At 41.8% G+C, this 27,762-nt stretch overlaps 3 protein-coding genes across 3 annotated transcripts; 1 reads left to right on the forward strand and 2 right to left on the reverse strand.

Moving 5' to 3' along the window:
- Nucleotides 1–336: 336 nt before the first annotated feature.
- mul2 (mitochondrial E3 ubiquitin protein ligase 2) lies at nucleotides 337–4,688 on the reverse strand. The gene is made up of 6 exons (XM_008281214.1): nucleotides 4,611–4,688; nucleotides 3,387–3,535; nucleotides 2,740–2,827; nucleotides 2,495–2,615; nucleotides 1,662–1,893; nucleotides 337–1,521 (listed from the first exon to the last, which is right to left on the reverse strand). The coding sequence occupies exons 2-6, from the start codon at nucleotides 3,501–3,503 to the stop codon at nucleotides 1,018–1,020; spliced, it is 1,062 nt and encodes a 353-aa protein (XP_008279436.1). The 5' UTR covers nucleotides 3,504–3,535; nucleotides 4,611–4,688; the 3' UTR covers nucleotides 337–1,017.
- Nucleotides 4,689–4,770: 82 nt separating this feature from the next.
- alg3 (ALG3 alpha-1,3- mannosyltransferase) lies at nucleotides 4,771–9,912 on the forward strand. The gene is made up of 9 exons (XM_008281216.1): nucleotides 4,771–4,954; nucleotides 6,010–6,109; nucleotides 6,198–6,345; nucleotides 6,541–6,701; nucleotides 7,341–7,461; nucleotides 7,554–7,759; nucleotides 8,292–8,368; nucleotides 8,589–8,733; nucleotides 8,834–9,912. The coding sequence occupies exons 1-9, from the start codon at nucleotides 4,774–4,776 to the stop codon at nucleotides 9,012–9,014; spliced, it is 1,320 nt and encodes a 439-aa protein (XP_008279438.1). The 5' UTR covers nucleotides 4,771–4,773; the 3' UTR covers nucleotides 9,015–9,912.
- On the reverse strand, nucleotides 9,901–25,987 carry vwa5b2 (von Willebrand factor A domain containing 5B2). The gene is made up of 20 exons (XM_008281215.1): nucleotides 25,849–25,987; nucleotides 23,492–23,707; nucleotides 21,188–21,413; nucleotides 20,947–21,104; nucleotides 20,548–20,679; nucleotides 20,324–20,448; nucleotides 20,030–20,206; nucleotides 19,825–19,935; nucleotides 18,979–19,181; nucleotides 17,936–18,050; nucleotides 17,310–17,495; nucleotides 17,001–17,214; nucleotides 16,581–16,915; nucleotides 15,523–15,760; nucleotides 15,100–15,441; nucleotides 14,878–15,015; nucleotides 13,751–13,879; nucleotides 11,823–11,934; nucleotides 11,481–11,604; nucleotides 9,901–11,070 (listed from the first exon to the last, which is right to left on the reverse strand). The coding sequence occupies exons 1-20, from the start codon at nucleotides 25,985–25,987 to the stop codon at nucleotides 10,309–10,311; spliced, it is 4,182 nt and encodes a 1,393-aa protein (XP_008279437.1). The 3' UTR covers nucleotides 9,901–10,308.
- Between the last annotated feature and the right edge of the window lie 1,775 nt (nucleotides 25,988–27,762).

The following is a 27,762-nucleotide window of genomic DNA, read 5'->3' on the forward strand; positions in this document are numbered from 1 at the left end:
CTACACCGAATACTGAATACTTTAGATGTGCATGAATTGTACATTTTCTTTCAGGACAACCAGGATTATTTCAAAATGCTGAAACAGTCAGTGTATATAGTATAAATCTACACCTACATTTGTCATTATTGTATATTTTCTTCTTCCTTTTCGAGCCCTAACTACCCACAACACTGGCGACAGTTTGGTCTGAGATTCACGTGAGCTTATAGCAGCAAATGTACCCTCACGCTGCTAACCTCAAGAGGAGATAAAAAAAAAAGCAAGCTACGAAGTTTTTGAGTCCACGTTATCAGTTTTGTACTTTCTAAATTTGTACTGCACACGAGCATCGTCTGAGGTCATTTATCAGACTTTATTTTAGCTCCTTCAGAGCCACAAAAGGCTCTATTCAATGATTTTTGCATTAACGTGTCCACACTTAAGAGTATGTGGTGAGACTCTTTAATACCTGTAAACAGACTCCGATATGGACGCTTGGTGAAATTCCCATTCGAGATAGCTGATTTGCTAACACATCCATATTGACAGTAAGGGACATACACAACACGTATTACTTTAAAGAATGATAATTTACTGAATTCTCACTTTTTTTTGTAGTGCATTAACTACACATTCACACAAAAACTGTCACTAGGTGTGGCTCTGCGTCAGTCACTTTCAGCTGCTAGTATATGGAACTAAAACAGGCTGAAACAGAACCTTACATACATACAGTACAATCACTCCAAGACAGCAGCAGCCTTAAAAATCGCCAGATTAAGGCACGAAAAAAGAATTTAGGAAAATAAACATCTGTATTGCAATCATTTTTCTCTCAATTGCTTATTTCCCCCTGTACTGTTCATGTACAATTTCACACTTCAATTTAAGAGGACTTCACTGAACCTCTGTAATTGACAAAATGTTTCCCTATATTCACGTAGCAGTTTAGACCTTTGAGGTGTAATGCTGGTACAGTTTGTAAGGTAGTTAAAGTCCACTGAGGTCACATGGTCACTCAGCCACACAGGTGTCTCAGGTGTGATAGATCGGCACCACTCTGCTGATCTCCTGTCTGCAAATGGGGCATTTGCGTTGTGGCAAGGCCTGGTAGCAGGTGTAGCAGCAGCATACGTGTCCGCAGTTCAACAGAATACAGTCACGTGGTTGACTGAGGCAAATCACACAGACGTTCTCTGTGTGATTGTCGTTTCCAGCTCCAGGGTCCGCAGGAGCAGGCAGTCTCGGGGCTTCAGCCTGAAGTCTCTCAAATTCCCTTCGTTCCTTCTCCTGCTCCCAGCGGACTTGTAGACGACGGTAGTGGCGTAGGCCGACCCAGACGAGGACCGCTGCCCCCGCCAAAGCAAAAGCAACAGCCAGCGTCTTCCAGCAAACGGCCTCGTTCTGTTTCTCTCCTTGCAGAGTGTCAAAGTCTGCGATGCTCAAGAAGTACTCTGAACCATTAGAAGGAGGCTGAAGAATCAGGGTGCCGTCTGTGTTCAGTATCAACTCACCTACACCTGTAAGAGTTGTTCCCACCTGGAAAAGAGGTGTAGAGTTGTTATACTTGCTAATATATGCATTAGTGGTAACAATATTTACACATTTGTGAATTGAATATGAATTAATTGTGTTTGAAAAGGTCTATCTCAATCTTAGTATCTTATCTAACAACTTACTTTGAGTATTTCCTCGATCTCCAGTTGACCTTTAGGCTTCTGCCCGCTGAGGAATTGTCCTACGAGGTCAGTGAAACCATAATTGACCTGGTGAAACTTCTCGTGGATGACTTCCATGTGCATTCCAGAGGCCTGCAGAGGGCGCAGGACTTTGACTTCAGTTTCATCCGATCCCACTAACAGAAAGGGCGTCGCATTCACTCTTTCGTGCAAGACTCGTTCATCATCTGTCCTGCAACAGGTAGAAAGAGGAACAGTGGGTCCTGTTGGTCTACACATATGGTGGAAAAATGGCATTTGCTCTGGGCCACTTGTGCCTATTTTTTTGTTATATGGGAGTAATTAAGCAGTAAATGCTAATTTCTGACTTCTCTGAAATTTTCAATGGTAAATATACATATTTCTGAAAGCTTTGATATTTCTAACTTACTGCTTTTTAATCTGCACGTTTGAAAAGACAAACAAATATAATGCCTCCCATTAGTCCAAGTCAAAGGTATTTAAATCTAATTTTTATTGACATGATGCTTTAGTCACAGTAGTTCAAACCTGCAATCTTAAGTAGGTCAGTAACTACAACATTTTCAGAGACATTATCAGGCTGCAGTATCTTCATTGTAGCATCTATGGTTAACTCCTTTCCTACACTACAAACTATCAATTATAATGTATGTGCCACTCGATCAATCAATCAATTTTTAGCCTGTTTTTGTTACGCCGACTTTATAGAAATTCAATATTAAATCACTTCAGTATTCAGCACATTTAACACACTACAGCAGCAACAACATGTTGTTATGTGTGTAATACTATTCTCTTGATCCAGTTCTCACCATCTGCGTAAAAAGCTGTTCCACACCAGCCTGTGCTCTCTCAATACGAATTTCTGTAACACGCCAGAAATTTCCTTGTGGAAGTCACTTTTCAGAGGCTCGCCCTCTGGCTTTACAACTCCTGCAACATACATATAAACACACACAGTCACAGAGAATAAGTGGCAAGGGTGGGATATGCAGTTTCTGTGAAGAAATGTGCTATCAACTCTTGTCTATACCAGAAACAATGAAACCCTGATTACCTTCAATGACAGCATACTGTAGATACGCTTGTGGAGTCACTTTCAAAACATCTCTGAGTGTTCCATCTATGATGAAGTGTGGAGCATTCTGAAAACATGACACACACACACTGTTGGTATAAGCAGTAGACAGGACTCAGGTTTTACAGAATGATGCATTACAATACAAGTTGGTCACCTAGGGCGCTCCTCTAAAAGGGTTGCAAGGTGTTTTAAAATGCAACACAAGATGGGAAAGAAAAAAACATACATATTGTTGCAATATAACATGTGCCTTGTATTTATTTATTCAAACTTTTCTCCAGCTTTTGATGTTTCCATTGACTTTTTACACAATCAGCTTGATTAGGCTTATAAAAATCACTAAGCTCAAATAATCTGAGAAGAGAACATTACTTTTTTTTCAAACATCTCAATCAAAGACATACTATGTGCAACTTGTAAGGAGCATTTGTACCTCTGACAGCTTGGACACAACCAGCCTAGAAAGATTACCCCTCCCCATAAGCAGCACTTTTCAGGGACATTGGCAGACTAAATTCCCTCCACATGCGAAAGCTAATTTCATTTTCACTTGTGGCTTACACAGCATTAAAAACACAAGCTGAAAGTTGCAGAATAATACTATACAATGTGTTCCTACTCACATTAAGCTCATCGACTGTCGTCTGGCTCTTCCTGTACACATAGTAGCAGATGCCTGAGAGGGCGAGGCTAGCCCCCAGACACATTGCCTCTGTAAAGTTCACCTGAAATCCATCCATTTCCTCTGGGTCGCCAGTCCTGAGAGCAAGACCTGCACAAACATACAACACGGAAAAATGCAAATAAATCAACTGTCTATAAAACCTATAGCTGGAGCCCCCTGACTGAGTCTGGCATGCTTTGATAGGTGTGTTTGAGAATGGATATTGGCCCATGTGAGTTAAACGTGAAACAGAAATCTGATACAGCGTCTAGCAATACCGTGATTACCTGCCATTAATTTGCATCACATTCTTTTGTAATAATGAGGAACTGAAGCATCTCTCCTTTGCATTTCTGACGATAAAAGCATGCATTTGACTTGATACAATAAAACAGCATCATGTCAGTGATGTACAGTTTTATTCATCAAGAGTCATTACTGGTCCCTATTGAAGTCAATACAATAACATACGTTGTGTCACTGACACAGCCCTGGCTTTTGTCAAGAACAGACACTGCAAGCTGTGAAATACACGAGTCTTGTCACAACTAAAGGTTATAAATAAATACAGTGATTTTTACCATTGTGGTCTGGTTACCCTGATGGCTCTGGAAATACTATCAGAACAAGTCAAAAGACTTCCTGCCAGCCGTTTATTCTTTAAAGAAACCAAAGCTTAGCTCTGTGAATCAAATGTAAGCTAATGCTAATATATCAAAGTGCACAAACTGGGAGTAGCACTTGGCCAAATAGAAGTTGGTGGTTATTTGCAAACAGATAAGAAAGCAAAAACAAACAAAAGAGACAAAACACTCTTGATTAGTGCCTCGGTAAACTTTAAACTTTAAATGGACTCCCTGTCAAAGCAGCACATCTTAAATTCAATAATAGTGTCTTTGCTAAAATTCTATTCAAATAGACACCTAAATCCTGGAAGTCAATTTCTGTGTTCTGATCGTGCCAGTTGCCTCATAATGTGTTAAACTCCAATCAGACTGATGATGAAGGCGACTGTTCATGATAAAGTTAGCAGGTAGCCGGCTAACGTTGCTAGGACCAGCAGTGACCTCTAAACGTTTTTACAAACTAACGTAACAAACCACATGAAAGCAATAACACATAATGTATGAAGGTATATGCGTCCTAGATACCCGGTGCAATCAATATTAAGTCTGTCTTTTACCTGCCAGAGAAAAATGAAACAAAAACTAGCCTTCAAGTTGACAAGTTCCCCTGTACGGCGTCGTCCATGTCACGTGACGTAGGTGCCAAAACCTATCACGTGACCAAGTGTCGGCGCATGTCAGTTGCGGCCCTCCGTTCATCCACGTCTCTGCGCCGCCGAGATGGCAGGAGGTGTGCGGAAAAAGTCTCCCGGCTCCCCGTCCCCTCTGTGGGGGAAACTTCACACGCTCTGGCAGGACAAACATTTGGTCCTGTTCAAGACGGAATACACGTTACTGGTCGTTTCGGTTTTGTGGTTCCTCGAGGTCGGGATCAATGTGTGGGTCATACAGAAAGTAGCGTGTAAGTAGCTGCGCGGCTAGTTAGCATGCTGCTGTGTTTTGTCGTTTTCCCGAGCGAATCCAAATGCTAAGTAGCTAGCGTTAGCAAAGCATTAGCTCGCACAGCCACCTGTCAAAGGGAATTTACTGTCATTGCAAGACCGCATACAGTCCTCCGTTCTTTCCCAGGGTTAAATGGCATTCCTTGTTTTCAGCAACTGCTGGTTTTAAAACTTTATGATCCACTTTATGACAGTTTTGTGTTTTCTTATTGAGAGCACTGCAAGTAAACTTCAAGAAACATGATAATAACTTTAACATGCCCCATTGTAGATCTTATATAGCGCTGCAAGCCTCGCAATAGTACTGTCAGTATCAGTTAATCTTCAGTTTATTTTATTAAATTCCTTGTTTATTCGATAGTAATGGCCACCACATTGCCTAAAGCCCAGGCGAGGTCTTGGTTTGACATTCTTAGTTCGTAACTGATTACAATAATAAATCCGTTATCAAAGTTATTCCCAATTACACCTCTGTTAACTAGCCAATGAATGAATCCATCACATATTTTGGCACTCCTGTTCCTAAACAGTCAGTAGATTAACAGTGGATTGACAGAAAAAGTAAATGATAGAAGGTGAATTGTATTAATCATTTATACAGCAGATTCAGAACATGTTTTAGCTAGGTTTTACAAATGCAAATATCAGTTTTATATTGGTGAAATGATATGAAAAGGAGAAGAGTTTGGCTCTTTATAAGACAGCAGTTTAGATGCAGTAAAGCTGTGGTACATAACCTAGAATATGTGCTATTTATGTACAATCTGTGCAGTTTTAATACTCTGCCAGTATGTCTATTCATCAAAAGAAATCTGTGCAGTAACACTGATATGTGCATAATGTTATTTTTTAGTACTTCTGTTTTTTGTGTACTACATTATCTAAATGTTTGCACTGTCTTTGCTGCTGTAACACTGCAAATCCCCTCTCTGTGTGGCATGAATGCATTTTTTTAACAGTGTTGTCAGGAAAAGTAGTAAGGTAATGAGTGATCACTGATTTATGTTTACTGCAGACACTGAGATCGACTGGAAAGCCTACATGGATGAAGTGGAGGGAGTCATCAATGGCACCTACGACTACACCCAGCTTAAAGGAGACACGGGTCCTTTGGTGTGAGTTTCAAAGGCTTGTAGTTACGTGGGCCTGTCCATCCTGTTGTTTTCCGTGCAGGTTCAATAAATTAGCACCTTGTTGTTGTAGGTACCCCGCTGGATTTGTCTACATCTTCACAGCTCTCTACTACATCACCAGCCGAGGGGTTAACATCCGCCTCGGCCAGTACATTTTCGCTGTTTTCTATCTCGTTACACTGCTGCTCGTCTTCAGGATATACTACCGCACTAAGAAGGTCAGTTTGTTGTTATGTGACAGAAGTGAATTTCTTCCACAGTATACCTCAAAACAGAAGCATCCTCTTGTGTATAACTGTCCAGAACACCTGCATATCCTGTACAAATGTTATGTGCTAATAGTTGTTAAAAAACCTAGCAGCATAACTTTTCTCTGCTGTCTGAATATTTCTTCATTTCCTTAATTTTTCCAGGTTCCTCCGTATGTGTTCTTCTTTGTGTGTTGTGCCTCCTATCGGATCCACTCCATCTTTGTGCTGCGTCTCTTTAATGATCCAGTGGCGATGATGCTACTGTTTGGAGCTGTAAATCTCTTCATGGATGGATACTGGACCATGGGCTGCGGCCTTTACAGGCAAGTATGGACTCCTTCTTAACCCTCTAAACCCCAAAACCTGTCAGCAGGTTCCAAAGGCATGGTGTCGTTAAAATATTGTCAAAATTCCACCCTTTAATAGAGCCGGAAACTGTAGAAACAAAAAGAGTCTTCAGCTTTTCAACTTTCTTACGGTCTTTGAACTACTCATCTCTGACATGCTGTTCCATTAGGACACTTAACCAAACCGAGGCTCAAAATTGTGAGTTTTCATGAAACTCACTTCATACTAAATGTCTCATTTGAATATTTGCCACAAATAAACTATTTGCACCAGATTCTGTGAAAAACAACCTTGAAGCCACCAGTGACTGCATGTGATGAAAATTCAGGGACTTTTCAGCTGAACTGGGTTAAACTTCAGATTTTGCTTACACAGAGCAGATAGGAAACAAATATGGAAATTAATTAGAAATCTAAGTAGTAAAATATCTATAGTATGGAGAGCAAAAAAAATACATAGGATCTGTTTGGGGTTGAGAGGGTTAATGCAGCTTCTCATGTAATTGCTTCTTTAATCTAGAGTACATATGATGTGTTTCTTTGTAAGTCTTTATACACTTTTTTCATTGACTGACAAGATGAAATTACAACCCAATTTTCCTCTCTTTCTGACAGTTTAGCAGTATCTGTGAAAATGAACGTGCTTCTTTTTGCCCCTGGATTACTTTTCCTCCTCCTGTCTGAGTTTGGTCTAATCAGGACAATCCCAAAGCTTTCACTGTGTGCAGCCATACAGGTAACTAGTCCTTATGATATCGAATCAGGCCCACTTGAACTGTGATGCTGTAACATTTTACCAACATTTATCTCCGTCTTTCTTTACCACAGCTTTTGCTCGGCCTCCCTTTCCTCTTAGAGAATCCCACTGGTTATGTGAGCCGGGCCTTTGATCTTGGCCGCCAGTTTATGTTCAAGTGGACAGTCAACTGGCGCTTCCTGCCAGAGTGGCTCTTCCTGAATCGTTACTTCCATTTACTCTTGCTGGCTGCTCACCTGCTCACCCTGCTGCTCTTCGCTCTCCGCCGTTGGAAGAGGTGAGACAGACGTTGGCTGTGCCAAGCTTACTTTGGCATTGTGACTAGATGAATAATAACAGGTTACAAGCCCAACACCACAGGCTTTGGCTCAGTTACTAGCTGATCTAATGGACCCTGGTGCAGGGTTTTCCAGATATTTATATGTTTGGCGTTCAACCATATTGGCCTAAACCACATGTCATTATACCAATGTAACAAGCTGCCATTAAGAAGTTCAAATAAATTTCAATAACATAGTTCTTGGAAACATGCCAGTGACTGTCTGTATTTTGTTGAAACCCTCAAGGCAAATAAAAAAGACATTGAATTTGGTATTTTATATTTTGTAAATTAATGACTTGGGGTCAGATATATTTCTTTTGTTGAGTTTTCTAAATTGTTGTTACTGTTTCAGGATCTCTTATCAGTATGTAATGGGAATATTTTAGTAGACACTAAGTCTGTTTGTCAGTTGTTTCCATTTTAGTCATAAAGATGTATTTGCGATTCCTTTTTTATGAAAATGAACTCCGTTTTTCCTCCTTTACAGACCAGGAGAAAGCATCTTTGAACTCCTCAAAGAGCCCAGCAAGAGAAACACACCTGCTCAGAAAAGCACTGTGGATCATATCCTTCTGTTCCATTTAAATCTTCTATCTGTGGAATATCAAACCTAAAAAGATGCAATAGGGTCGTCAGTAAAGCTGTTAGTTCTACTGTTAAAAGTATAGATGGTCAGATATAAATTGACGGAATGTGTCTACATATTAGTCAGGCAGTAAATGAATGACAGTCCTGGCGTCCTGGTGCAGTCTTTCATTTGGTCAGACCTTAACAGATAATCTACAGATAGTGTTGGTTCTTTTCACCTCTAACTTCATTGGCATGTGCTTCAGCCGTTCGTTGCACTACCAGTTCTACGTCTGGTACTTCCACACGCTGCCTTACCTGCTCTGGAGTGGAGGAGTCAAGAAGCTGGCCCACCTGCTCAGGTGAGACGGAGGCTAAATAGTAAACCACACGTCCAATTTTTGATCAGTTTTAGACCTGTGGTGTTGCACATCCCTAAACACTCAACGTTCCTGTGTGCAGGGTCCTGATCCTGGGTCTGATTGAGCTTTCATGGAACACCTATCCGTCTACTAACAGCAGCTCAGCTGCCCTCCATATCTGTCACTTCATCATCCTCCTTTGTCTTTGGCTGGCTCCACCGCTGCCGTCAGCCCCGACAGAATCACAAGAACAGACACCTGACAAGGACAAACGCCACTGAGCCACAGCACGATCGGACCTGAAGTTGCGTTCGGTCCACTCAGCTGCTGATCAGCCTCCATCATCCTTCCTCTCTTTGGGCCTCACAACACCAGTCCAGAGGGAGGTCACTGCAGTAGACTGTTTAAGTGAATATAAGGAGCCATTCGATGCTTCTCATCTCCGCTCACCAATTAAAATGAAGGAAGCTAACGGGCGCGTGCAGACAAATGCCTGCATGATGAAGTGGTGTGTAGCTGTCATATCCGGTTGAAGAGATGAGAAGAGGAAAATATGGATTCTCAGGTTTCATTTTCAGATATATAAAAGGAAGAGTGGAGCGCTATGAGAGAGTTGTGAATGCTGCGCTGCGTGGAAAGAATTTGTTACATGAGCTGTTTTCTACTTCTAATGTTAAAACTGCTCTCGTTCCATAATTCCTCTGGCCTAATCATTTTGTTCATATTCTGATATTGTTAAAAAACTGTCATTTCCTGGTGCTCAACTGATCTTATACATTGAAATAAGAAAGCGTTACACTGAAGAATGTGAATAATATCCCAAAGAACCAGAACCAGAAGCTTTAAATTCATTGAATATAATAAGCGTTTCCTCTGCTACATTTAACAGAATTCTCCAGTGCAAGGCCTTTTATCTTTTTTTGGTAGTTTTCCAGTATTTTCCCACAAATGTGTAAAAGTAAGCTGCAGACAATCGTGGTTCCATATCTGTCTGATTTGGTTTGTAATTAAGTTAACCTCTGGTTTGAGTGGTTACACTTGTTGGCACAGAAGTAGATTTAATGTGAAAAACATGTAGTAGACTGAAACAGCAAGTGCTTTATGTAATATATAGATGCCACTTAACCTTTATGTGGTGTTTTTTTTATTGTTACACATAAGAACAAATGGTTAAATTGCTGTTTATTTCCCCTTCAGTAATTTCATTAGGTAATCTTTCATTCATTTATCAAACAATCATCCTGATTATTAAAATCATCATCATCTGATACTGACTCTAATTAAACATTTGGCATAGTAATACAATATACGGACGGCAAGCTGAAACGTAGACTACAAAAAGCCCATTCAGATAGTCAAGGCATTCTTGTGATTGCATAAAGCATATTAATAATAAAAGGCCACTTGGTCTATGTCATGTAAAATTAGAATGATCTTGGTACCTTGGGTTACAGTATCAGTTAATAAAATACACAGTTTACTTTTCCATGTCCAGGCGTTTGGAGTCACTATCATTGGTAACATGTGATTATGCTCATCAGTAGATGTGGCTCAGCTAGCTCTGACATGATTGTCTCACATATTATTGGGGTTGTAACACAGCATGTTCAGTTTGATGTTTTCATCCCAGTGGCGTAGCAGCAGGAACAGCTGCCTGGCTGCTCCCTTGAGCCCCGCCAGGTCCACTCCCTCCGGCAGCTCCTGACAGCGCAGCCAGAAGTCGGCTTTCGCTGCCACGAGTTCCCACTCCATGAAGTAGCCAGCACACCGGTGCTCCAGCCAAGCTAGAGCCACAGCTGTGGCCCAGCTCGAGCCTTCCAGGTCCTCTTGAGCCAACTGGCTGCTCCCCTGGAGGTCAGCTGGGTCAACCGAACAGCCTTCGCATACATCTGTCTCTGATCCACGGCCGCTGTCTGCCTGGCCCTGGCTCTGGCTCCGAGAGGGGCCGACAGACAGCTCCAAGGAGCCCTCCTCGGAGCTGGGGAGGTCAGGAGGTGAGGTGACGGGGTCTCGGTCAGAAAGGTGTCTTCGCCGAAGCCTTGATTCCAGTATCAAGGGAGTGTCATCTGGAGTGTGGTGGAAAGGAGGAGCATTTGGTTTTGAAAGGGAGCAGGAAGAAGGGGAAAAGGTAACATGGTGGCTTGCAGGAGCACAGGGAGGCTTAGCAGAGGTAGATAAAGATGGAGCACTGGGTGATATGCAGCGGAAAGCTGGGCTTAGACTGCGGCGGTGGAGGCTGTATGGTGATGCTCTTTTAAGGCGGTCCAGGGGGATCTGGACACAGTCAGAGTAGACCTCTGTCAGTAGAAAAGCTCCGGATGCCAGCTGCAGACGCACCTGAGGAGAAACCACGGACATAGATTAATCATTGTAGTTCCATACTTGAGTCTTAAACCAAATCAATACATTGGTGTGAGCACCCTTTGTCTTTGGTACAACTTGCTACACTTCCTCTATCTTCTGTTTCTTCAAGTAATTCGGCGTGACTCCATGATGTTGAGATCAGGGCTGTATTTTGGGTTACATCTGTCTTTTTGTCCCCTACTAGACTGTTCACTCCTTGCTCTTCTTCATACTGAGGACAGTTCTTTAAGTCTCTGGCTGTATTTTTTAGATTTAATGCCATGCAGCAGAGTGACTTTGGAACCAGTCAGATTCCTCCCTGATGGTATTGTGTGATGGGTAAAAATCACACCATATGAAGTGTCTGAGATCTTTGCCAAGTACAGTATATGTGCACAGCTCACCAGGGGCAGGTAGTCTGGAGTTTCATTTTCAGGTTGTTTCTCAGTCTCTGCAGATAAACAGTGGGACTTGAGAGGAACCTGCTTTCCTGATGAAATAGAAGACCTGAGTCTGCCCAGTGGAAACCTGGAATATATAACAAAAGGTGGGTTTGTTTTGACTTTTCTATGGCTTTACATTTGGGTGTAGACAAAACATAGATCACTCCCCTTAGAGAAAACCCAAAGTAAAATCATCACAAATAGGGCTATAAAGGAAATAAAGAGACCAAAATCTTTAAAGTTTCAGTCCCATAATGTTTTGCTTTAACATTCTTTTTCAAATCGATAATATGAAAGTCTTACCTGGTACCAAAGAAGCTCTCCATTGACTTGCTCTCTATGGATCGCTGTGAACGGGTGCATGAGGCGCTGGTTGTTGGAGGAGATGTAGCACAGTGGGCATTGCCTCCTCCACCTGAGACAGAATTGTGGGGAGAAAAAAAACAAACTTTATTGTTTCATCAGCACAATGACAAAGTGGTTTTCTCGCTGTGTCTAAAGGCACCACTCACCCAGATTAGATTGAAAAAACTGTTGAACTGTTATCTACCCAGAAAAAAAACCCCATCTCTTTAAAATAATTTGTAATGTGTCCTGTGGATTATGGGTCTTTCTGGAAAGGAAACGTTGCTATTAGAGATTGTATTTAGAGTTTTTAAATGTTATGACTGCACCAACAAAACTCCATATAGCCACACTGTATTTGGGTCGAAGTAAAAACGCAAAAATCCCGAACAAATCAAGATAAACTCGAATTACTATAATGGTTGTATGCCTCTGCTAACTAATCGGATTTCAGTTTACAACCATCTCTTCTTCTGCTCATGAGGTATGGTGTTAAATAATACCCAGTACAGTAATTTTTTTATTTTTTTTGCACATTATGGAACCCAGAGTGAAGCTGACTTTTCAGCGTTTGTATTTAAAATGCCATCACTTCTTCTTCATTTTATTCTGTGACATATTTGTGTCAAATTTGGTCATAAGTAGTATATTAGTTATGGTTAAAAATGTGTTTTGACTGACCAAATTCCAATCAGTTCATCCAGTCAAAGTAAATGCTTGTCCAGATGTCCCCCACCTCCCTCATCCTCACTCTCACCCCACCCAGGCGAGGCAGATGGCCGCCTTCCCTGAGCCTGGTTGTGCCTGTTTTTTTTCCCTCCCCGTTAAAGGTTTTGGGTTTTTTTTTCGGTTTCTTCCCACCATCGCTGACAGCTTGAGCATAAGGAATCCAAAGGCAAATTTAGGTTCTCTGTTCTTTGTTTAAAAGTTCATAAGGTCTTTACCTTACTATGTGAAGTGCTGTTGTAAATTGGCGCTATACAAATAAAATTTAATTGAATTGTGCCAAATTTAAAGAAATTTCTTTAGGAATTTAAGAGCCATTCACAAGAATGGGACGGTTTTCAGCCCAGAAACACATTTCTCCACACATGGCTGTTCCCAGCATGGAGGCATAAAGAAAGAACCGACTATCTGGTCGAGTGGATACGAGTTCTGGTAAGGGATTTATGTTTTTTCTTGTAATTTGGCTGAATTGATCCTTTTAATCCTTTTAAAGCTGATTGTTCAAAAAAGAATGCTGCACAAGATGATGAAGATGATGGAGGATTCTTCCCACCGTCTCCACAACACAGTGAAGAACCAACAGAGTGTGTTTAGTGGGAGGCTGCGTCAGCTTCGCTGTCGAACGGAGAGATACAGGAATTCCTTCCTGCCAACAGTCATCACCTTAAAAAACATATCTGACTGACTGACGGTTGACTGACTGAATGATTATTGTTGCCGTTGTGTGGAATATATGTTATATTGATTTTAAAAAAAAGAGAGAGAGAGAAAGTGAGCTTTTACAAGATTGAATTTCCCTTCTGGGATAAATAAAGTATTTTTCATTTCATTTTCATTTCATTTCAATTCATTCATTAATAATTGCTTCACAAGTTCTGTGTGGTATCAAGTCAGGGAAGAAAAGTTCTGCTGCTTCTCTTTCCATGCAGACTCACCCGAGTCTTGTACTGGCTTTCTGGTTAGAAGCCTCTGTCGGTGAGACTACACTGACACTGGAGTGTCTTCGCTGAATGAGTGGACATCAATACTTACTAGAGTCCCAGGATGTAACGCTACAGGGTGAAGCAGGAGTGTCATCTCTGTCTGAGAGATACAAAGATTGTTGATGACCTAAGGTGTTGACAACAGAAATGGGTGATGGTATCATTCGGTCTGTCTACCTGTCGCGTTCCAGGTGTCTTCGACCTCTTCGCTGTCTCTGCTGGTTCGTCTTCTGCCCAGACCTACAGAATAGGATCTCTGCCTGCGACTCCCTGATTGAGAAGTCTGCCTGTTCGCCAAATGCACCCCTGCACACACACACAGGCACACAGAGCTAAAATATAGACTAGAATATGGTATTTAAATTGCCCTAAATGTTTAAGTACGCATTTTATGACCTTGGTATACAGCGCCCTCCATAATTATTGGCACGCCTGGTTAAGATGTGTTCTTTAGCTTCAATAGAATAGAATAGAATAGAATAGAATAGAATAGAATAGAATAGAACTCTATGATCCCTTTGGTGGGGACCTCAGGGAAATTGCTGAATCTAGGATCACAATGAAAAAAAAGGAAATTCAACCTTTAATTCAAGTGCATTTATTCAGTGTGAAAAAAATCCTACATTAAAAAATAATTCTTTTACATCAAATCATGTGTGCCACAATTATTAGCACCTTTGATGTTAATACTTTGTACAACCCCTTTTTGCCAACAATTCATTTGAGTTGAGTTGAAGGTTACATTTTTCTACAATTTTCAGTGTGAGAGGATGCTTCTGCAATAAAAATTGAATTTATTTTAAGGCTTTTAACACATCTTAACCAGGGGTGCCAATAATTATGGAGGGCACGTATGTAGTGCTACTCACATATATACTTGTCTCAATAAAAGTAGATATAAAAGAAGTACTCCTGTGATTTAGCACTCTGTTGCATAGATTCACAAGAGACAGATATTTTCAATAAATAAACAAACTACCCAACTTTTTAACCCAGACAAAGGGTGAAACACCAAAAACACAGACGCTTAGAGACCCTTTTCTGCCTAGTAAATGCCAAAATCTTCCAAAAATCCACATCTCAATTTCTACACACAAATGCACGCACCTCAAGTCCATGAGAATAACCATAATGACATAATCTGGGTAATTTTGATGGGTGTTAAAAAGATGACTTCTAATCCACAAAGGACATGGGACAGTATGCTTTGCTGGTGGGATTGTAGGCTCCGTGACAAGGAAACAGAACTTCTTAAGTAAAATTGATCGAGTGGCTTTCTATGTGTGTATTGGTTGGTAGCTTACCTGTGGTCTGGACGTCCATGCTGTCTGCTGCGCCTTTGTTGGGGTTGTTGTCAGTGGTAGTGAAGGCTGTGTACATACAGATGATGTTGCAGTGCTTACTTGTCTGGATGGCCTTCATACGGTGTCGCTTAGCCGAACCTAAGAAACCATCAGATACAACACGGTAACAGTAAGAGAAACAATTCAGTTCATCAGTAAGAAAAATCATCGGTAAACCCTCACCGTGTCCGATGTCACTCTCCTTCTCTGCCATTTTCTCAAAGTCCCTTATAACTGAGCGAGCAGTCAGCTGGTGAATGATCTCTTCCCACGGTTTGCCTTCTCTTCCTTCTTCCCCTCCTCCTCCACTTCCCTCAACCTCTGTGATGTCCTGGTCCTCAGGGGTCCAGAGGTGGCCCAGGTCCACGGTGACCTCCCAGGACACAGGCCTGCCGCTCAGTAGGCCGTGAATGAGGGAGCGGCACTGACCTGGGGGAGGATCGTCTGGTGGAGCAGCAGTGAAGAGATACTCTGGGTCTGTGAAGCTGTCCCAGTCCAGAGGAGAGGCAGGGAACAGGAGTCCATCTGAGGATCAAAATTGAGGATAGAAATTTGTTGGAGCTGAATTAGAAGGACAGACTTGCTTTTCTTTGTACTGAAGCTTACTGGAGTCAGTGAGGCTTCTGTGGGTAATGGTCCCTATTGATGGGGGCACCGTCTCCCCATCACTTTCGTCCAGTCTCCCTCCTAATGTTTGGTCAAAGGAGACCCTCTCCAGAGCTCTCCTCAGGCGGTGCATCTCCAGTTCACCCTGGGGAGACGAGAAACTCCGCGCTGCCATGGTTGAACGGGCCAGTGCTTTTTGTCTCCTACGAGACTCCTCGCCTCCATCCAGACGCCCGTTCTGATTGTGTAAGACGGACGACCAAACACGAAAAAGAAAATTAAATTAGACCAGCTTTTCATATTTTTCTGAAACAAAATATGTCTGAAATTAAAAAGATGCAAGGGTGAGTATCTTTGAAAAGTATGCTAGATAAAGCCCTCAGAATGGTTTTGTTACTATTTGTGAGGTGTTAGACCACGTTTATGTCGTGACCATGAACATTAGTTCTATGGGAGTTTAAGAATACATTTTGGAAATGTGCTTAATTTTCAATTTTCATGAATTTTGCCCATTTCATGCTCTTCATGTGGGCAGTTTATCATCATTTTCATATTTTTACCACGTGTTCTTATAGATCTGAAGATGATCTGACCAAAATATGGTTCTGTTGCTGAGCCTCCTTTAGGACCTATGATTTTTTTTTTCTATGTGTATATCTAGTGTATCCTGAAGATGATAATGGTGCCACAGATACAGTTTTAGCATTAACCTCCAAGGAGATAGAACAGGACTTATTGTTGGAAGTGAAACGCACGGATTACCTGCTCAACAGAATGATTGAACTGTTTATGATGAAAGACAGGAGGATGGATTTTTGTTCAAATAATTACAGGTTTTGATGATAAAAATGATGCAACGTCCTGTTATGCTGCCTTTTTGCATAATACTGATGGTTTCTATAGCCACTGTGTCATAATGATGGTGTTAAGAGGTGGTTTGATTCAGGTAGGACGTCGCTGAAGGCCTAGGAGTAAAATGCATGGCCTACCACTGATTGCTAGAATTCAGAAATGTACTTTAGGATGGATTTTATTTTATTTTTTTGTATCAGTCTCACCTTTTTTGTCTCACTGTCGGGGGTTTCGGCTGAAAGATTTTGCTGCCATGCTGAGTCTGCCCAGCGAGACAAGGATGACCTCTGTTCCGGTGGGGGCATCTTCTCGAGGCCTTGGGGTAGAGAGCCTGTATCCAGCACTGAACCGGAGGAGTGAGGGTCGGGCAGAAAGGCGCCGGCTGCTGAGTCTGAGTTTGATGCATGTATGTGTGAGTGGGACTGCGTTTGTAGACTTCGCTCACTACTGAGGGAGCAGCGAGTGAGGACGTACTGCTCCTGAATGTAAGAGCTCTCCTGGATCCTCCTCCTCACATCACTGGACCAGTCCAGCTCCACACCTACAGCGGACAAAAGCCAGCAGTTTAGCACTGTGAGAAAAAGTGTTCAGTAGGTAAATGTCAGTTTAAGGGACAAGCGACTGACCTGGACTGGTGCCAGGGTCTGTGTCTTTGGCACAAGAGAACTCAGAGGAGATTTCTCTGGATATTTCCCGAAGTGCCTCTTCCAAGTCAGTGCCATCTGCACATGTCACGATGGGCATGAGCTCAGAAGCAGGAGGAGGTGAAAGCTCATCATTTGATTGGTCAAAAACTGAACCAGAGGAGCCACGATGTAAACTACAGCTCCGTCCTTGAGACTACAAAATAAAATTTTAGAGATCTTGTTTTCCTATGCAGACACATACAGACAAACTCTGATGTTTGCTTTTAAATGGAAGGATATACAGTATACCTCTGTCTTTTTTGCTCTGAAAATCGTCATGTCATAAAGAGTGCAATATCCAATGAGGCGATTCCCGGGGTAGAGCGGAGGGATTTCATTGGGTGACAGAAGAGCCTCCATGTTTTCCGGCAGATACCAGTCAATCCGTACGTCGGTCAACACAGGTTCAAAAGCCTTTTTCAGAGACTTGATTAACTGCAGCAGAGTCAGGGGACAAAGTGGTTGCAAATTTGACAAAGTGAAAGCTTTATATTTACACAAATGACTCATCTCAAGTGTTGGAAAAAGTATTTCAATTCTCTTTTCAATGGAACTGCAAAGAATCCACCTGAAATGTAATAAGGATTCCCAAAAAGACACTCTTTTGTGGGTGTCAAAAAGCCCAAATCTTGGGAACCCCTGGTTTATTCTTTAGCAATTCATTATGTGAAGTCAAAGTATAAAACAGCATAACAAGTGTCTTAAAACTGTCCTCACTCAAAGAACTCGAGTAAATGTTACTTTTCACAACTGCTTGTTGCCTTTGCTATGTTGAAAGACAAATTTCAAGTACCATAGCTTTCTGGATTTATTTAAAAGTTGTTCTGCAATTCATATTTTTCTCCAATAGGTGTCAGTGTTGTCGTGCTGCTGACCTTGGGCTGGAGTCTCTCCTCATCATCCAAGAACTCAGTAGTCCCTCCTGTCAGTTTGGCAACGCCCTGCAGGAGTCTCCTGCATGCTCGGGGACCAAGGCCGAGGCCAAAGCATCTGCAGAGGTGATAAAGTATAGACATAAAATCTTTATCACATCCCAAGAGAAAATGTAATCAGAGTTCCACAATTACTATGTGAGTGTTATCTTTACTTTCTTCAATTACAGGATGGTCTCTGCTAAAAATACAATACTGCTTGCAGGTGCCTCTGAGAAAGAGACAGAGAAAATGTAGGGTCGTCAGACAGACGGAACCGTTATTTGTGCGCTGTGAGGGATCACAAACCATTTGGCTAATTGAGAGTTTGAAAAGAGCAGGAGACGGAATAATTGAAAAGGCTGAGATCTCGAGTGCTGCCTCTAAAAACAGCAGATCCGTGTGGCTGGCTAGATACTGTTATCACTGCACAAATAAGAGAGACTGAAAACCAAAGTGATGTACAACAGAGAGAAGAACACCTTTCCAGCTGCATCTGAAATTAGATTTACTACATGAGAGGAAAAAAAAAAACAACATATACATAGTTTTCAGAGGGACAGCCAAAATACAGTGGAGAAAGTCAGTCCAGCAGGAGAATACTAATGAGGCATAAATGGAGTTATTCTGCATCGGTGAAGGGCCTGGGGAAAACCAGAGGGGTGTGACTCTTACTGCAGAGGAGAGCACTTAACGGGATTACTGGGCGGAGCTGAGAAATACTTCAACCTTTTCTTTTCTTTCTTCCACAGTGCTCTGCTCTCACTTCTTTAACATCACTGTTTGCCATCTCTTTCTCCTCCATATCGTATCTCTGTCATGTTTATCACCTCATTCTGCCTGCAGTCACTGTACCCCATTCGTCTCTCCCCACGGTGATTTACTGTCCTGTCACATGCGAGCCATATAATGCTGGTTTTATTAACCAGATGTGCACGTTAATATCTGTGTTTTGCCTCATCCACCTGATCTCTGTCTGCTCCGCTGTATGCACATCATTTCCATACCTGCCAGCGCATGTGTTTCTGCGTACAAGCTCCAGCACTTTAGCCACGTTGCTGATGGATCCATCCGTGATGATGAAGACCTGACGAGGATACGAGCGCTGCATGGGCTGCTGGTACAGCCAGGACAGTGCCCCCAGCAGGTTTGTGCCTCTCATGTCAGCCCTCATCCTCTGGACGTACTCGCAGGCCTGCATCAGGGTTATCTAGATGCATACATGCAGTAGATTATTAAAGTAGAGATGCAATCAGATCCACAGTAAAGAAGGGAGCAGCAAACAACACCTGTCAAACTGCACTGCACAGTGCAAACATCCTGTTTGTTGTCAAGATAAATTTACTGTTTGATTTCAAATGCCCCAATTGGCCTGGAAGAATAGCAAAGAATTGAATCCTTCTGTAATAAAGACAGCACAAACATACACGCGTTAGCACCTGCCTTGAAAGTTACCTCAATTGGATAAACATGAGCGGCAGGACAGGAGATGGATGGACATCTCCTGCCAAAGTGAAAATGCATGAAAGGCCACCATATGGTGAGGAGAATGTGCAAAGACTGTTTGTTCGTACAGCCCCTGGTCTGGATAAAACCTGATACTCTGCTACTAAGGCAACCCAAGGAACTGACCTATTGCCTGATTAGAGAGTAGACAACATGGAACAGAAAGGGCTGCATGGCTGAAAAACATCTGTGTTCAGGAAACACGAACCAAATGCTATGCATATTTTCTTTCACTGGAAAGAATTCATATGCATTAAGAACAACATAACTTGGCAAAAGGGGTTTCACTTCACAAGCCTGATTTGGGTGATTCTCTGTTCTCATAAAGGTCACTGTGTAAAACTAACATCAGTGCACATCTTGCTGTTGGTGAACAGGGGCTTGACGGTGGTACCAAAGCCCACAATGTTGAGCATGGTGCCAGATGGCAGACTCTTCAGGGCCACCACCATGGCTTCCTGTTGAAACATGAAAAGACAGAGCCTGATCAGTGTATCTGCCTTAATCTTAAATCTAAACTCCTGCTCATGTATGTTTTTAACCGTAGCTCACCTTTACACGATGGATGTTGGTGCCACTCATGCTGCCACTGCGATCAACCAGAAACAGCAGCTCTCTGGTGGCTTTATGCAGCTCCAGAGGATCGGACAGCAAGTCGGGACAGAAATTAAGCATCAGAACGGGGCTGCTCAAAATGTCCTTATGGTGTCGCTTCCTCACAAACTCCAGCTGCATTGGGAACATCAGTATGTCAGCTTTTATCAGCATTAGAATTAGGACAGAAGTATATAAATGTATGGGATGTGGAAAACAAAAAAGAGGAAAGAAGCGTGAGCATTCACTGACCTTCCTCTCTGGATCTGAGTCTTTGCGAGTGCAGCGAATGAAATCACGGCGGGAGCTGATTTGCTGTTCGTATTGGTTGAAAGAGAGCCTGCCTCTCTCTAAGATGACCAGAGGGCTGTGAGGTTCTGTGGACGTTTTTAAGAATAAAAAAGTAATGTAGTTCAAAATTAAGTGCAAATAAAAAAAAAAAAAAAACATTTTAGGGATAATTTTTCATTGCTCACCACTGAGGTGCAAAATGATCTCGATGTTTCTGTTGTATGGATGCTCCTGTGCCAAAGTGATGTATGTGGCAGAGGCACTTTGGGCACTAGGATCTGCATCAGCCCTCAGAGCGTGAGTGGGGCTCTCCAGTCCTACAAATCATTTAGGAGCAAATAAAGAGAAGCAAATAGGTTTTTCATATTGGTGAGAACACCAGTCATGCTTGCTGGATGCGATCTTTTTCCGTCTCTACAGCACCCATCATCCCTCTGTCGCCTCTGAATGTTCTAGCTAGGCTCAGGCCCTCTCTGTGAACCCGTTAAATACATTTTAGAGTGAGATTGCCCACGGTTTCAATATTTCACAATGTCTGAGTCAAGAACCAGTGAGTCACACTTATTTGAGGGGACGATCAGTACCAGCCAGCAGACAAGCCCCTCTGACCAGCAGCTGGAAGTTGAGTTCATAAGGAGCCAGGTTGGCAGCTGGACAGGTGAAGATGGCGTGGGCACACTGCTGCTCGGAGTCCGAGACCCGGTCTTGTTTTCCTGAGGTGGCACCAAAACAGCTGGTTGCACTGTGGAGGAGAGCGATGTAGAATACAATAACAATACACAGCAGTCGTACAGTGTTGCCACAGTTATGATCGTATGTATATACCCAGTTTCGTCAGATTTCCCTCCATTTTCACTCTTGCTCGGAGTCATCTGGCCCGTCACGATGGGGGTGAGCAGCGTGGGGTAGACGATGCGGATTGCTCCGTTTTCTAATGTGGGGAGTTCTAGTGTGGTGCTTATGATGATGGACACTATATCCATGGGGCCGATTACCCCCGTGCCCACGATGAAGGTGGTTCTTTCAAGGTCTTCATCCAGGAGGAGATGTCCTGAAGCCAAAATGCAGCACATACCCACATAATGAAAAAAAAAGCATTTAAACAGACATAAGAAACTGTTTGAAAATATTATGGCGGGGAGGGGGGTTATATGTTTGGGATGCAGCATCCCCTACCTATATCTCTAAATAGCATATTTATACTCTTAAGAAAAACGTCTGAGCTCAACACAGCACAACAGTTTGCATCAGTCTTTTTGAGTTACTACAACTTCTAATGAAATTATGCTAAACCAGCAAACTACATTGGGTAAAAAGAAGCAGCTTTTCCAGTCCAACCGAAGGTGTTGTTATTAAAATTAACTTAATGATTGGCAACATAAAAATGTTTCTGTTAAGTTGATTACGCATAAAAATGGACTTGTTCCAACAGTGTCACTACTGAACAGCTGAGCCACTCCAAGCCACAACTGCTATTTGCACTTCCATTTGCACTAATGTACATATACCTTTTTCTACTAGATGTGTACATTCTTGTATATATTTGTCTTATTATCTTGTTTTATTTTTTATTAATATTTATTGTATTTTATTCTTTTCTTTCTTTAGTTATTTTATTTAAATTTTTAATTTTTCCTATTTCTATTATTCGTGCAAATTCCTAGGGCGACACCAACAGCCGAAATCAAATTCCTTGTATGTTGTGTACATACTTGGCCATTAAAGCTGATTCTGATTCTGATTCTGATTTATGTGTTATGTACCTAATTACTATCATTTTTGACACAAGTTTTTTTCGTTAGCATATTTAAAGATCAAGTTGCTTCAAAGTTAAGTGGGCTAATGAAGGGACTTAAAATCCTGACCTCAATGTGAAAAATAATTAAGTTATCAAGCCAATTTCATTAAGTTACCTGAACTTAAATTTAATTTTAAATCAACTAATGCTGAAATTTGATTTTAAATCACACGCAATAGTAAGCTGATACAATTCCCAACATCATTATGCCAACCCAACCCTTCAAAATAAAGTTTGCATGTAAAAGGTTCATCTAAATTATAAAATTAGATTTTTAATCCTGCTGTTGGGAATCAGTCCCTTGAATTACTTCTTAGACTGTATGGTATTTATCAGCATGGTGAAATGATCACGCCTTATTTTTAGATAGATAAAGTTGAATGAATGTGAATTAGATATGACAATGCTATAGTCTGATATGTTTGCAATCTTATGCTTGATTGCCCACCACAATTAAATTAATACATGCTTACTGACTTGCCTGTTCCAGGCATGTCGGAGCTTCAGGCAGCTTTTTAGAAAGAGTTAAATACATGCCACAAAAAAAAGCTAATTACTGTTAATTACTTTTACATTTAAGTCCAGCACAGTACAATCATTCATGCTCTGCAGACTGTATTAAAGACATTACTCCATATTCATGATACCACCATTTCCGATTAAATGCCGTGGACTTCAAGTTGATATACAGTATATGTATTAAGTGAATGCAATTTCAGCATTAGGCAGTAAGCCAAATCTATACATCTCCATCATCTGTCCTTTCTACCTTCTAAATGCGGATACAGAAGGGGCTTACTGTATTTGTATTCATGCAGAGACCACATTGTTACAGCAGCAGACAACACTCTGGTTGAAATGATTTGTGGTTCTACTACAGTGGTGTAAAAAGGTTTAACTGCAAGCAAAATGATGATTTTGCTCACTATCTAGTTCCATCATTAATATGTATTGTGTTGCGCGTCTTGAGCATTTCAAAGTAATTATGGGCATTTGACAATCATATAGAGTGCTTGTTCAGATAGCCCTCATCTGGGTTTTGCAAGGCTACACTGTCTGCAGAGGAGAGCACCAGTGATTACTGTCTGCTGGCAAGACCCATAAATGAATTAGGTTGATTTCTGCTCAGTAGCTGTTAGACTCATTTATTAAAATGATGGTAGGGGATAACGGGTAGCCCCAAAAGCCTGAAAAATGTAAACCCTCAACATGAATGCATATCTAAATTCTTACTCTTTAAAGGCTATGAAGTCAAACCAGATAAATATATGTGCATGTCATTGTACAAGTTTTGTTTTTTCACTGCATTGCTCTCCGTCCTCCCTCCTCACCGTTGGTGCATTGCATGTCTAGGCTGGAGCTCCCACAGCAGCCCCACTCCCGACCATTCCCGCAGTGTCCATCAAGACCAGACGCCGGGCAGCAATCCAAACAGCAGTCCTTCAGCTTCCCTCGGTTCTGGATCTGGACCCCCACCAGCCGGCCTGCAATCACAGCTTCAAAGCCCACCACAACCTCCTTTTCCCCAAGAGGGTACACAAACACACCTAGAGGAAGGGTTAGAGAAATACATGTACCCAGGTGATTCTTCGGAACTAAGCAGTTAAGACATTTAAAATTAAAGCAGATTCTTGGTTCTATAAAACAGCAGGATATTTCAAAGTCGGCTTCGCAGATCTCCTATTTAAATGAATGTACCTTTTGCTTTCAGACTTACTTAGCACCTGCTAAATAATGTAATACACTCACTTTAAAAGTTAGATTTTTTATTTCTTTACATTTAAGTTGCATACATTTTTAAGGTAAATGTTGCCTATTGTCCATCCACTGGAACTCAACTATTTAACATTTATCAGCTCTTGTGTCTTGCTATGATAAATTCCTTGTTGTCTTTCTTAGCTATTCAGCAAATACCATATTTCATCTCCTGGCTAATTACTCAAGCAAACATTTGACTGTGTTGTTTTAAAAATGTTGCACAAAAAAGAAATATGTGCTTTTTTTTTGGAAGTTGAACTACTTTTCTTATTTCAATTAGTGAATGTGCATGGTATTTGAAAAAGTATTGTATATTATGTCTGCACCTGCCAGAGGGCTATTGGTAAAAGAGTAAGTATTAATTCAACGACAGTGACAACAATCTGCTGAAATGAGTTTAAAAAAATATCTGTGTATTTGATATCAGCAATATTTCAAATATTGTGTGTCCCTCGTTCTTAATCCTTCCATCCAGTTCCGTCCATTTTTTCCACTTGTCCAGAGTCGGGTCACATTGGTGACATGCTTAGCAAAGTATAAGGTTCTTTCTGTCACTACCCAGAGCTCATGACCATGGGTGAGGGTTGACCCACTGGTAAACTGATACCTTTCCCTTCCAGCCCAGCTCCCTCTTCACCACGATGTTCCAGTACAGCGCCCACATTACAGCTTATGCTGCACTAATCAGCCTGTTAACTTCATGTTCCATTTTCTCATCACCCTTGAATTAGGATCCCCAAATCAGAAACTCCTTCACTTGAGGAAGCAGGTCTTCCCCAATCCAAGACACAATCCAGTGGTTTCCAACAGGAAACCCTGGCCACAGACTTGGAAGTACAGACTCTCATCCCGGCTGCTTCAAACTCAGCTGCAAACTGCTGCATGCCGAAGGTTACGGCTAGACTGAGCCAAAAGAACAATGTCATCTGCTAAATGCCGAGACATAACTCTGAGGTTCCCAGACAGGACACTCTTCTAACCTCAGCTGCACCTTGACATCCTGTCCACGAATCTCCATGAATGTCCAACATGAAGTTGAAACCTGCTGTGCCAAGGATACAGCACAAAGTCTAGTCTATTATAGTTTTTGGGCCTAGTTCCTAATTTAAAGTATTACCACTTGTCTAACACAACTCTAGTTGTTATTATTGAGACCTTTTTTCTCTAAAGCTCAGAGTATATGTGGCGTTCCTCATTCGTCATTTCTGATCCGTTTATCATTTTCATTGGCAGCGCAATCTTCTGGAGCTACGTCATTTGTACTCAACACTTCTCGTTACTGCTACACCCAACAAGAGGCTAGTACATCCAAATAGAGCTACTGATGCTTAGCCAAGGGCTGCAAGGTGGAGTGATAGTTAGCATCGTTGCCTCGCAGCTAGAAGGTCGCCGGTTCGCGTCCTGGACACCTGGGATCTTGCTGCGTGGAGTTTGCATGTTCTCCCCGTACAGCGTGGGTTCTCTCCGGCTTCTCCGGCTTCCTCACACAAGGTCCAAAAACATGTTGATGTTAACTGGTGATTCTAAATTGTCCGTAGGTGTGAATGTGAGTGTGCTTGGTTGTCTGTCTCTAAGTATAGCCCTGTGATAGACTGGTGACCTGTCCAGGGTGTCCCCTGCCTTCACCCTGAGTCAGCTGGGATAGACTCCAGCCCCCCCACGACCCTCGTGAGGAGTAAGAGGTGTATGTATAGATAATGGATGGATGGATGCTTAGCCCATATTAAATCTATATCTCATGGTGTATGTTATACTGTGTTGTACTATAGCATTTGGTTATTAAGCACTGTATGCTAGCTAGTTATTTCTTACAGCTCAAAAATGTCTCTAAATTCCTTAATTTTTCTAAATTTGAAGACACATTGAATTGAACTACATTGCAGTTGTCATAATTATCACTTACACACTTTTATATCGTCCCACTACTCACCTTCTACAGACTCTACGTCAGCATTGGCATATGTGAGGTGTGCAGTGATGCCCATGGAACAGCCGTTGGCACAGGACTTGATGCAGGAGGCCTTGAGCAGCAGTGGTTCCCACGTAGAGCGGTTTCTCAGCCCGGCCATCTCTTCAGCACCAGCAAGCCTCTACTGTGCTGGTTGCATAAAAACACAGGTACACAGGCCAGTGAAAAGCTCTGAACAGACAGGAAGAGGGATATGTGAGTGTGCATTTAAATTCTCTCATTTGCTATGCAGACCACAATCACACTGATCTTTGTCAATCAGACCTGATTTTTGCTGCTTGCATTAAAAGCATGCAAAATGAACGAGATCACATTTTTGTTTTGTGTATATATGGAGGCCCGATATTTATTTTTATGTACACAGCAAGTATTAGACATGTAGCCAAGCTATCTCCTGTCTTCTGGCTCTTGGCAACCGAATGTGATAGTTTGGTTATAACAGGCTTAGTCAATGATTAACATGGCAGGTCAGTACTTATTATGCTATGCATCAGTGGCTAGTATCTACAATCAGTGGCCAACCTGTATGCAAATCTATGTGTACCTACGAATAAGGTCTTACTCTTACTTAACAGCATCCAAGCTAGCTGCGAGAAGAAATAGACAGAAAACATGGTCCTGTTTTGTTTTTTAGTAAGAATTCCCTCTAACTTTCCATTTATGTAACTCAAACTGTACGCAACAGTTCGTCACGGCTGACCACTTAATAACTTTCAGCGCAACAGGTGCTGAGACCAGTTTGCAGATCACTTAGCGTATGGTTGACCGCGCAAAACTGTGAGTGTGTTTGTATGTAGCGGCTGAGCATGCACACACACACACAAGCGTGCATTTGTGTGCGCGTGTCTCAGTGTGTTTGCTGTGATCTAGGTAATGGTCTTTTCACATCTACCTTTCTAACAAGATCAACAGCCTCCATCTGGCTACTGTGCTCTCAGCTCATAACAGGCAAATAAATGCCTGGTTCGTTAAAGTAGGGCAAACTGATGCCGGCAGAACACACAAAAGGAAAAGTACAACATCGTGACCTTCTGCAGACTGTTCAGACTTTCAGGGATCAGGCAAAGCTGATGAATACGTCTGACAGACTTCAGCTTTATTAGTCAGGGGAAAAAAAAAAACACATGATGGTAAACCTATGCAATAAAAGTTTATCATGTTTGTATATGCATGTAGTTTTAATCACAGTGTAGCATCACATGATACAGAACAAATGATGTTGATGATGTACACATGCACATACTAACCTTGGAAAGTTCTGTCTAAAACTCAAATGCAGATATATATATATATAAAGCAACATCTGGTAACATACTTTGGCAAAAAAAAACAACAACAACAACAAAAAAAAACCAATGTTGTTATTCAGACTATAAGCATTAAAAATAAATCCACATCTCAAAAAGTAAAAAAAAAAAAAATCTCTATTTTTTGTGTGAGGTTTAGTTGTTCTGTCTGTGTTTGCAGTAGCATAGCTGGCCAAGAGTTAGCTCTGAGCAATGCTGCAGTCCCCCTGTGGCAGTTACAAACCCCAGATAACAAGCAAAATAATCATCCAGGAACACTTACTGTACTGTTCAGTCCAGTGTCTGATAATTTGCCTCTGCGTCCAGCCTCTGCATCACTCCACCACCACATCTGCTCGCGGGTTTCCCAGTGATACCAGGTTAGGAGTTTTCCTGGCAACAGATACTGCTCTCTCCTCTCTCTGTCTCTCTGTCTCTCTCTCTTGGTCTCTCTCTCTCTCCTCTCTCCTCTCTCTCTCTCTCTCCACAGATCCACCAGTTGCCCTATAAAGAAAGTCAATTCACAAAGCACAGTCATGTACCTGAATACATGACTTAACAACTAGAGTATCTACCATCTCCATGCACA

This window comes from Stegastes partitus, unplaced genomic scaffold (assembly GCF_000690725.1).
Source record: "Stegastes partitus isolate 25-593 unplaced genomic scaffold, Stegastes_partitus-1.0.2 Scaffold226, whole genome shotgun sequence".
NCBI classification, from domain to species: Eukaryota; Metazoa; Chordata; class Actinopteri; family Pomacentridae; genus Stegastes; species Stegastes partitus.